At 37.6% G+C, this 12,139-nt stretch overlaps 1 protein-coding gene across 1 annotated transcript; it reads right to left on the bottom strand.

Annotated features, from left to right (window-relative positions):
- Positions 1–3,484: 3,484 nt before the first annotated feature.
- LOC127689660 (tripartite motif-containing protein 43C-like) lies at positions 3,485–10,112 on the bottom strand. The gene is made up of 5 exons (XM_052189325.1): positions 9,711–10,112; positions 8,085–8,318; positions 7,854–7,870; positions 5,423–5,514; positions 3,485–3,978 (listed from the first exon to the last, which is right to left on the bottom strand). The coding sequence occupies exons 1-5, from the start codon at positions 10,110–10,112 to the stop codon at positions 3,485–3,487; spliced, it is 1,239 nt and encodes a 412-aa protein (XP_052045285.1).
- Between the last annotated feature and the right edge of the window lie 2,027 nt (positions 10,113–12,139).

The raw sequence follows: 12,139 nt of genomic DNA on the forward strand, positions 1-12,139 counted from the left end.
AGGACTCCTAACAGTGGCTAGAGGTCTGACTCTTTTGTCTGCTCTTAAGATCCATTTCCTCCTACAGGTCTCCCTTGCTCAGCCTTGGTCTGGGAAAAATGGTAGGAGAGGACATGATATGGCTATATTGTACTAAAGAATAAATTTTAAAATGTATATATATACATATATATACACATATATATACACACATATAGCTTTGTATTTTACCTTATTACATATGAATTCAAAAGACCACAATAGTTAAATAAGAAAGGATCTATACTCTATAATGCTCTAAATGTGGCCAAGATGAAGGCCTTTTGCCTGCACCAAAATTACATTTGAGGAGCTTGGAACAGGAGATAAGTCACTGAGTTGCTGTGACTGTTCTACTGTGATTTTTATTTTCCCTCCTTTATTAATTTAAGGCAACTTCATATATTGATTATTCACCCATGAACTCTCCTTCTACTCCCTCTTCATTTGTGTGAATATTTTGAGATGTTCTGGTGATTTGGCTGGTATGATGTACCTGCCTCTTCTGTAAAATTTCCTGAGTGTTAGACTAGTGTTAGATATGGAGATGATGCATAGTTGATATATCAAAAGTGATGTTTTATGATTGGAAAAAACTTTCAGGAAATTTGGGAATTTGGAGATTCTCCAGAATTCTGTACATTATATAAATGCAACACTAACATTTGCTTTTTCTAATAGAAATGAGCACATTAGAAACACAAAACACAGCCAGGCAGTGGTGTCATGGGCCTTTAATCCAAGCACTCTGGAGGCAGAGGCAGGTGGTTTTTTGAGTTCCAGGCCAGGCTGATCTACAGAGTAAGTTCCAGGGCCAGGGCTATACAGAGAAACCCTGTCTTGAAAAGCTCCCTCCAAAAAAATTCCACAGAAAACACCTCATCCTCTTTGAGTTTAATGTCTCTATATTTTGAGATCTTATTGAACTGCACTATTGTTGATTATTCTTCTCAAATACCTGGGGCTGGCCAAGTAGTCAACACATGGCATTTCTTATGCCTACTGTGTTCTTAATTAGTCTAGTCTTTTCCAAAATAATATTTGCAATAAGATTCCTAAAGGGACACCCTAATTTTTCAGGTCTCTGTATAGTCCCTGGTGTAATATTCTGGTCAGAGCATTGACATCACACAAGTCAAACCATATGTGAACAAAAAAATGTTCAATGCAGTAAATTATCCATATGTTGGGATATTAAGAAGTGTAACTTAGATTAAGCCTTTAGGAACAACATAAGAAAGACAGAGGGAACCATACTGGCTAACCAAAGGGAAGGTAAAAATTTGAGAATTCATTTCTGAAACTCTAGGATGATGAAAGAAAGTGGCCTTGGAAGGACATCACAATCTCCTTCTCTTAGTGTTCTCAGGTACACAGGACACTAGCAAACTACCAATGAGAGGTTTCTAGAAGAGGATTCTAGCTTTTGAATGTCAGAAAAGATTTGTGTGCTCTCAGACACTGGAAGAATATTCTATATTTAAAGCTGTTTTATGTTGGGGACCATTAATTAACATTTTTCAAGGTGTCCCCAACATAAAACAGCTGTAAAATAATGAAAGTGAAAGAATAGGGGGAAACTTGTTTTTTTCTAGAAAAAAAAATCCCTTCTCTGTGAAGGATGAAAGCATGGTTTTATCAATCACAGATGGCACATAATTATATTTGTTTAGATCAAATAGTGATTCAAGCTTTTATTGATCAACAAAACTGCCTACAGTATATGTGTTTCTCTGCTTGACACCATTAAGTTAGAATCACATATACATAATATTTTAATAGTCCTCGAATCCTCCTTTGTATCCTGAGCACACATAAATTTCTAATTCTACAGTAGATCTTAGATTCTAATTAATAATTCTTACAAGTATGTAAAAACAAAGGTTGGAGAGGGTGTGGAGAAAGAGGAACACTCCTCCACTGCTGGTGGGGCTGCAAATTGGTACAACCACTCTGGAAATCAGTCTGGCGGTTCCTCCGAAAACTGGGCACCTCACTTCCAGAAGATCCTGCTATACCACTCCTGGGCATATACCCAGAGATTTCCCCACCATTTAATAAGGATACATGCTCTACTATGTTCATAGCAGCCCTATTTATAATTGCCAGATGCTGGAAAGAACCCAGGTATCCCTCAACAGAAGAGTGGATACAAAAAATGTGGTATATCTACACAATGGAGTACTATTCAGCCATTAGAAACAATGAATTCATGAAATTCTTAGGCAAATGGATGGAGCTAGAGAACATCATACTAAGTGAGGTAACCCAGACTCAAAAGGTGAATCATGGTATGCACTCACTAATATGTGGTTATTAACCTAGAAAACTGGAATACCCAAAACATAATCCACACATCAAATGAGGTACAAGGAGAAAGGAGGACTGGCCCCTGGTTCTGGAGAGACTCAATGAAACAGTATTCGGCAAAACCAGAACAGGGAAGTGGGAAGGGGTGGGTGGGAGGACAGGGAAAGAGAAGGGGACTTAAGGGACTTTCGGGGAGTGGGGGGCTAGAAAAGGGGAAATCATTTGAAATGTAAATAAATTATATCGAATAAAAAAAATGAAAAAAAAAAAAAAAAAGGAAAGCAGTACCCACTGTGAAATTAAGTATTCTGGGAGGAACATGTGGACCACAGATAAGAAGAAAGCAGTCACCCATCTTTTACATTTAATATCATTGATATTTGTTTTAGTTAGGTTTTGACTGCTGTCAACAGACCCCATGGCCAAGGCAAGTCTTAAAAAGGACAGTAATTAATTGGGGCTGGCTTACAGGTTCAGAGCTTCAATCCATAATCATCAAATTGGGAGCATGGCAACATCTAGGCACTCATGATACAGGCAGAGATGAGGATTCTACATCTGAAGGCTGCTAGTAGAAGACTTGCTTTCATAAAGCTAGGATGAGGGTCTTAAAGCCCACACACTCAGTGACACTCATACTCCAACATGGTCACACCTTCTAATAGTGCCACTCCCCGGGCCAAGCATACACAAACCATCACAATATTTAATCACAATCATGAAATTCTTAGGCAAATGGATGGAGCTAGAGAACATCATACTAAGTGAGGTAACCCATACTCAAAAGGTGAATCATGGTATGCACTCACTAATAAGTGGTTATTAAACTAGTAAACTGGAATACCCAAAACATAATCCACACATCAAATGAGGTACAAGAAGAAAGGAGGAGTGGCCCCTGGTTCTGGAAAGACTCAGTGAAACAGTATTCGGCAAAACCAGAATGGGGAAGTGGGAAGGGTTGGGTGGGAGGACAGGGGGACAGAAGGGGGCTTACGGGACTTTCGGGGAGTGGGGGGCTAGAAAAGTGGAAATCATTTGAAATGTAAATAAATTATATCGAATAAAAAAATTAAAAAATTGTATGTAGCATGTAAAAAAAAAAAAGAGAGGACCCATTACCATAGAAAGGCACTAGCATACTAGATACGGCTTCCTATGACCATGTGTAGACAGTACAGTAGTAAGGCCTGACAGTGTAATAGAAAGTTCCAGGGCAGTAGCTATATATGAGGGAACTCTTGGCTACATCCAGGAAACTCACATATCCACCCTCACAATCAAGGAACACGCCAACCCGGCCAGCTGGCTTCTCTATATAGTGGTGCAATGATGGGCAGGTGGTGAGAAGACTGTAAACATCACCGTCCTTCAAACACACAAGAAGAAATGCACCTTCAGATCCAATATCAAAGTTTCTCAACCAGAAATTGTAACAGACCCCTACAGCCCATTGCTCATGGTCCTTCAAATCCAGCTCCCAGTAATATTTTCCTGTGGTAAAGCTCTCTGCTCCCCAGGAAGTACGATAAGATCCAGGTACATCCAGAAATGGATTGTCATGGCGAGGTCTAAAGCTGAGTCTTCTGAAATTAAAAACTCGTCTTGGCTGGCAGTTGAACAGGACTAAATTTTGAAAGAAAATTTTCACTGTGGGAAGAGACAACATTTTCGTTAAAACAAATATTTACATTTATCAGTTGACAGGGAGAGGGGTCCCTAGACATTTTCTGGGTTTTAAAAATAGAAAGCCTAAGACTGGAAGGGTAGGTATAGCCCAGGTAAATCAAAGTCAAGAGGTTTCCCAAAGAAACAGAATGAGCACATAATGAAAACTGCTTTGAAAATCTGTAGAAGCTGCAGAGGTGGAGGCCACAGCACAGAACTGCACAGTTCTGTCAGAGGCTTTAGTTACACCGGGCAAGCAAGCTGTGTGCAGTGTAATGAGGACCCCTGAAGGCTGTACCCCTGAGTCTCCATGAAAAGTTATTCCTAAGTCCAAGGTCATGATTGCTATCAACTTATAGTTTTGATTTTCATCCCACTGTGCAGATTTGTACGATAAATCTAAGCATGCATTAGAAGTTGCTCCCTAGTAGCAATTGTCTGCATTTAACTAAATCCTGGTTTCTCTGATATTCTTTCCCTGTGATGTTACAATCCATATTTTGGTCTCCCTGTGTGATTCAGACTGCCCCATGTCTTTTCAACTTGTTTTTTATCATCATCATCATCATCAATTACTATTATTATTACTATTATTATTATTGGTTTTTTGGATTTTGGATTTTTTGAACCAGGGTTTCTCTGTATAGCCTTGGCAGTCCTGGAACTCACTTTATAGTCCATGCTGGCCTTGAACTCAGAAATCTGCCTGCCTCTGCCTCCCAAGTGCTGGGATTGTAGGCGTGTGCCACTACCCCCAGGCTTCGTTCTATTTTTTATTGCATGTGATAGATGACTTTTTTTGTGATCATTTCTGCAGTTTCTTTGAGATAGGATTTCTTGCTATATACTCTTGACTAGCCTGGAACTCACTATGTCAATTTATCTGGCCTCAAACTCTTGGGCAATCCTCCTGATGCCATGTTTTTACTATTGGGGTTACAAGTGAGTGCCATGATATCTTGTGAATTTTTAATCTATGGAGTATAATACACTTTAAAAATTCAACTGATAGCTGAGCATGTTTTCACATGTCATTAATTAAAGCATTCCAGAGCCAGAGGCAGGTGGATCTCTGTGAGTCCAAGCCCAGTCTGGTTTATAGAGCTGGTCCCATGATAGCAAGGGATATAAAGAGAAATAATGTCTTCAAAATAAAAAAAAATCAATTTAATTATATTAAACTGTCCGGAATTAATCATTCTGTGTATCTCAAAGAACAAATGAAACTATATTTTTCAGCCTGAATCATGTACATCATTAAATTCGTATTCATTAATCTTTGCTTGTAAAATGACCTTCTGTCTAAATATGATTACAATGTGGCTTAACTAAACTAATCTTTTTAGGGAATTAAAATATTCACTGTACAAATCTTATCTCACAGTTCAAGGGAAACTCTGGACATTATATCAGTGCTGACACTCACCTTGGAAGTGGTTGAACCTTGCAGCCAGCCCAGTATTGGGAAGGACAATGAGTTTTGGATTCATACACTGTGTCAGGTGCACTAACTCACTCCTGCAAGGAGAAGACATTGATCAGCATGTACTGCAGATATCACCCCAGTGATGAGGAGAAATCTTCAGTAGGAGCCAAGTATTAAAACCCTTGTCATACAACCTGACAAGTGAAGTTCAATCTCAGGAACCAATGGCGAAGGGAGAGGACAGGCTCCTGAGAGTGCTTCTGTGTCCCGCACACATGTGCACTCACATAGGTATTCCTAACAAACCAAATTGATAAAAGGAAACACTTACCTGAACATTTTTCACACAGAACATTTTCTGGTATTAAAGAAAGCCCATGGTCAGGAGACAGGGTGGTTTCCTCTTAGATGCTCTCTCTCAAGCCCTTCCTATTACCAACCTCTTCCCTGTGCTTCCAGCCCCTTTCTTCTACTACCAGGAAAGTACAGCCCATGGGCCTCAATGATTAGAATTTGAAAACAACAAATTTTAGCTCAAGCCCATTACATACACTGCTTCATTCATAGGGAAAAAGAAAAGACACTGTCTGGTGGATGCAAACAGGCTTCATATCCATGAAAAAATCCCAAAGTCATCATCCATACACAATTAAGTATTTTCTATGTAAAGTATATCTGTAAATTGCTAAGAAGGCTTGTCCAGCTTTGAATGATAATTCATAGTATCCTGGTTTACACTGAGGATTAAACTCACCTTCTGAACAAGTCATCCAAATCCTGCAAACAAAACAAGAGAAGATATCTGAAGAAACAGCCTACAATGTATTTCTATATATACATAAAGATTTATTTTAGAAACTTATTTATTCATTTTATGTATGTGGGTATATGCTTGCTCCCTTCAGACACACCAGAAGAGGGCATCAGATGCCATTAGACAGTTGTGAGCCACCATGTGGTTGCTGGAAATTGAACTCAGGTCTGCTGGAAGAGCAGTCAGTGCTCTTAACCGCTGAGTCATCTCCCCAGCCCATAAAGCTTTTTTTCCCTTTGCCTTCTGTTTATAAATTTATTTGTTCCCTTAAACATTCCACGTAAAAATTTAAATAAATTCAACAAACTCTTACTAGTTTATATTGTTAGTTACTGCAGTCAGCAGTGGAGCAATGGACAAAGAATCAGAATAATATAATAGTTTATTTTGTCTTTAGAAAACTTCCCACTTCCTTATTTGGCAAGAACTGGACAATCTCAGGACCAAGCTTATTAGTATAATACAAATAACACAGTGCTTAAAACATGGAATGAGGACTTCAGGGTTTTATTCTGGAGTCTTACCCATCCCTCTTGACATCAACAATAACTGGCTTATTGTCAACAAGCAATACCATTTTTTATTGTAAAAATGAAGACATAATAATATAGGCTTTGGAAATACAGAAAATGGAATTTAATTCAGGGGCTTAATGGTATTCTGTGTGCATTGTCCTAAATATCTTAATGAAATGCAGGTTGTTTACTTAGAGTTTAGAATTCCTCAGCCACTGTCATAATTTTAGAGCTGGAAAGGACCCTTTCTTTGTCTTCTCAAAATCTCATATATATATATATATATGTGTGTGTGTGTGTGTGTGTGTAGATATATATATGTAGATATATGTATGTAGATATATATATAGATATGTATATATATATAGATATATACATATGACCTTCACAGTATTAGAACCATAGTATTTTTAATTCATTGTGTTTGTCTTCACCATTTAACCATAGTCCTTTAAAGTTAACAACTGGGCCTTGTTGACCCTTTCTTAATTACTTAGCCAGTAAGTAATATTTACTGAAGTTAATTTAACTGGCAATTCTGAATCATTGTCTTCTACATTTTGCACACAGGGAAATTGATGCTCAACAAGAAGAACCATATATAAAGAAAATTTAGTCATCACTACACTGATTCCCCCTGCAATTGTATTTTCAAGTTTCAGGATAATGTCAATGAAGTGGATTAGCACAATGGGATGAATTCTTAATGAAATCAGGATGTGAGAATATTTGAGAAGCATATCGGTAGGAGTTATACACTGCTTTGTAACACACAACTGTCTACAAAGAGGACTTTCTTTGATCTTGTATATAAAGCATGGGATACTTTCATTAAAGATACTTTAAAACTGAGGCCTAAGCCCTACATGGTGCCTCATATCTGTAACTCTAGAATTTTGGGTTTAGGTCTCAGGAATCCTGTGAATCCGAGGCCATTATGCACCACAAAAGAAGAACGTATATCAAATCTCCCACCTCCCAAAGAAAGCTCAAAAACACAGCTTTCAAACAGAACAAACTTATGGTAGACTAATTTAAAACTGCACTAACATCCAAGTCGAGGTAAAATGGAGTTTTTGGTACCAAGAATCACTTAATTTACTGTTTCAAAGACACAAGCTACAAACACAAATAAATGAGATATTCCATATGGAATCTGCTGACACAATGTCAACAAGCTTGCTCTTTTTAGGTTATTACAGCAATTATCTCTCCAGATTTTTCTTAAAGCCTGATAATAAGTACAGGGGATATAGAAAGGGATCTCAAATGTAACAGTCATAGATGTGGGACTCAAATAATCAATCTGTTTCAAGCACTCTTCCATGCTTACCTGCAGCAGCAACACCTCATATGGCTTCTTGTACATGGCCTTAAGCTCCTGATACAATTTTATTAGTTGACTCCTATTGTGGACCATCAGGGCTTCCCTTATCATGAGCTCCTCTGAAATACTATTGCTTTGATTTTTCATCCACTTCATTTGTTTATTCTCTTCTTCATCATGGGGTGGATGTAGTTTTCTATACTCTGACCTGATCATTTTCTTCCGTAGGGTCATAAAGTCCTGAAGGAAAAAGAACATCCTAGATCACATCTGGAGAGTATTTGGTCCTCTCCACTGAGTTCTTCTATGTTTAAATTCACCTATAGGATACAGTCAGGGTGCTGCACACACTGATTACTGTCCCCACTTTTCAGAAAATGTCAATTATATGATGTTATACATTTGTTATTAATAGCAGGAGCAAACAAATCCATCCTTTTCCCTTACCATTTTCTTCTGTTAAATGCGTTTCTGAGATATCTGGGAAAAAAGGTTTTGATTGATAATACGTTCACTCAAAAATGCAACTATGGGCCAGGCAGTAGTAGTACACATCTTTAACCCCAGCAGGCAGATTTCTGAATTTGAGGCCAGCCTGGACTACAGAGTAAATTCCAGGACTTCCAGGGCTACACAGAGAAACCCTGTCTCAAAAAACCAAAAAAGAAAAAAAAAAGAAAGGAAAAAATGCAACTTTGCACATACATAGTAACTGAAATTCCAAGTGGAGTCTGATGAACTCTACTAAAAACTCAGAAAATCACCCATTAATATCAAACTTTTCTGCCACATGGCCAAGCCTTTCTCTGTGTGTTCAAAATTGTATTTTGCCTTTAAGAATGTAGGGTTAACAAAAAAGGATTTCCTAGCGTCATCTCCCATGTCTGATCGTCCAATTGTGAATGACCAAGTTTGCAAGATATCTGCATCTGGTTGACTTTACACATCAGGCTCATACCCACCAACAACACACGGATTCTTCTCCTCTCTGCCTTTACATTCTCCTGCTGATCTTGGATCTTCTGCAATAAAGATGCCATTTGATTTTCAAGTTTCAGCTGTAATATATAAATTAATTCATTAATTAGTAAATAAATATCATCCTTAGATAAATGAGTTATTTGACACAGAAACTCTAGCACTGAACACAATTACTATAGAGATGGTAGAAGAAGGATCATAGTACTGTTTCTTTTTATTTTTAGTAAATATTGAACATTAGTTTTCAGAACATAGAATAACAAAATACAACCACCCTGAGCTCAATTAAAGAGATGGACTGTCTGGATAATTAGCATTTTATTGGGATCCACACATCCTTCTAACCAGCTCATTCCAATGTACTTTTAGTCTCATGTCACAAGGACTTTTTAAAGATGTAAATTTAGAATGATTATACTTTTAAGTGACGTGAATATAATGAATCATGAAACTAAAAATGAAATTTATACTTATGCACCTCTCAAGGGATGTTTACATTTTAGAGTCATCCTTCATTCCCTCTTTAAAAAGTGTCAAGATTTGGAGTACAATGGATTCCTAAGAACTGGGACAAGCCTCTCCCTGTGGTGTGTTAAGCCTCCCTCTCTCAAGCTCTCATCCTTTTTTTTTTTTTCTAGAAGCATCGCTTACCATTTGCTTTGTAACACGCAGTTCAATGGTGCAGTGTCTGTGACCTCTGTGATCCTGGGAGTCAGAACACAATTGACAGAGGAGGGTCCTGCTCTCACTGCAGAATTTTGTCTTTTTCTCCTTGTGGATCACACACTTGTGATCCTCAGAACTCAAATACTTCATGATCCTGTGTTCTCTCACAGTAGATACCCGTGTCTTCATAGTGATATTATTTGTGAACATCTGATGGGATGGTTCCCTACATTTAGGGCAGAGGTCTAGGATTCTGATATCTTCTGAAATAAAGATGAGACAGGCCTTGCAGAAAGTATGGCCACACCTTAAGAAGACTGGATCCATAAAGATGTCTTGGCAAATCAAGCAGGTGAGTGTTTCCTGGGAGGTTTGCAAAATGTCCATTTTTCTGAGGGGAAAAAAGTAGAATTATTATTGTTGGACCAGAGAGGAGAGTAAGAGACTAGACAAAATTTGATTCAAGTTGTGATTAAATTCTGATTATGGCAAAAAAGACTTTTTTATATTTTATCTTTGCCGAAGAACTTTCCCCTACATATTGCCTGACACCATTCTAGATCTACCATCTACATTCCTACTGAAGACTTCAGCCCAAATTGGTATGTTTTTAAAGGCCAGAGTCATTCCTCTTCATTGTTAGAGAAAGAAATACTATACTGAGGAGTGATCCAAGTCTCTCTGCTCCATAGGCCGGCCTTTCACTGCAGGCATGTGTGTAAACAGCTCCTTCATATTTTGTCTATTCAATAAAATACACACTACTGCATGACTTCTCTACTAAATACTTTTGTTTGGTATCTGACTTTTACTTTCTTATTATTCAGATTTGACTGCCCCAACCCTTAAATCTTCATGGGAAATATCACTCACTTCTCTTCTTTCTGCTACAAAATGCCTAAAATAATAAGAATTTATGCTGTCTCCTACTTCAAGGATATCATGGTGGGGAAGAAATGGTGGCAGGAGCTCAAGGCAGCTGCTCTCCTGACTTCCAAAATCAGGAAGCAAAGAACAAAGGATTGGGATGAGAAGCCTTCAAGCCATGGGCTGGAGGAATGATCTCACCAACATTTAGTGTGGCTCTTCTCAACTCAATGAATCTTATCAAATAGATTTTCACAAATATATCAGGTCATTATATAGCAATCATGCTCCCCTCAAGTAGAACATAAGGGTAATTCTTTTTTTTTTTTTTTTAAGATTTATTTATTTTTTTATATGTTAGTACACTGCACTGTCTTCAGAAACACCAGAAGAGGGCATCGGATCCCCATTACAGATGGTTGTGGTTCCTGGGAATTGAACTCAGGACTTCTGGAAGAGCAGTCTGTGCTCTTAACTGCTGAGCCATGCCTCCAGGACAGGGGCAATTCTTTGCAGACTTGTTTATTTCCACAAAACACAACTGCTGCATTGAGTTTGTGGGAAGAAATTTTGAGGCATAAATGAAACTCTCATGTTTATGTGAGACTTAGTTATCTAACAGCTACACATTTCCCATCTCTTAACTTTTACATGTAGAAATAATCTCAGGCTCATCAGTGGTGGTGCATGCCTTTAATCCCAGCACTTGTGAGGTAGAGGCAGAGACATGTGAATTTCTGAGTTCAAGGTCAGCCTGGTCAACAGATTGAGCTCCAGGGCAGCCAGGGCTGCAAAGAGAAACCCTGTGTTTTAAAACTAAATAAAAAAAAGTAAAGAAAAGAAAGAAAGATGGAAAGAAATAAAGGAAGGAAGGAAGGAAGCAAGGAAGAAAGAAAGAGAAAGAAAGAAAGAAAGAAAGACAGAAAGAAAGAGAGAGAAAGAAAGAATCTGTTTGATTTAGGCAAATTTTGTCAAAATAATTAAGATGCAGTTAGACACAGATGGAATCAAATGACTTTAGCTGGTGTTCTGTATATTTCAAATTGCAATACAAATATTATCAACAGTCAGATTAGCAAAAACATTAGTACTTTAATGCTGACTTCCTTAATTTAGCTAATGATCTTTTTTTCTTTGGGATTTTTTTCTGTTCATTAGACATTTCACTACAAAACAAGAACACAGAAATAACACAGATCAAACACAGAAATAAAAAATTGCATCTAATTTTAACCAGAATGCTCTCTTCTGAATAAGAGAGTGGTTAGTGTTCTCTACTTTAATTACCTGTAACATTCCAATCTAACATACCAAACTCTAGGAGGAATAGCCAATTCTACCATGGTCATACACTTAAGTACCCATTTATACTGTGAGATCTTCCCTCCTATAATTTACAACAGAGGAAATATTAAAATTCTTTTGCTGAAAATTGAGTTTTTACTTCTTTACTTTCCTAAATGTCTTTGAGCCATTCAGAGCTTTTGTTAAGCATAGAATGCTCTTGAAATATTTTAGAATTTAGACAATGAATAAAATTGAAAAGT

Source organism: Apodemus sylvaticus, chromosome 7 (assembly GCF_947179515.1).
Source record: "Apodemus sylvaticus chromosome 7, mApoSyl1.1, whole genome shotgun sequence".
NCBI lineage: Eukaryota > Metazoa > Chordata > Mammalia > Rodentia > Muridae > Apodemus > Apodemus sylvaticus.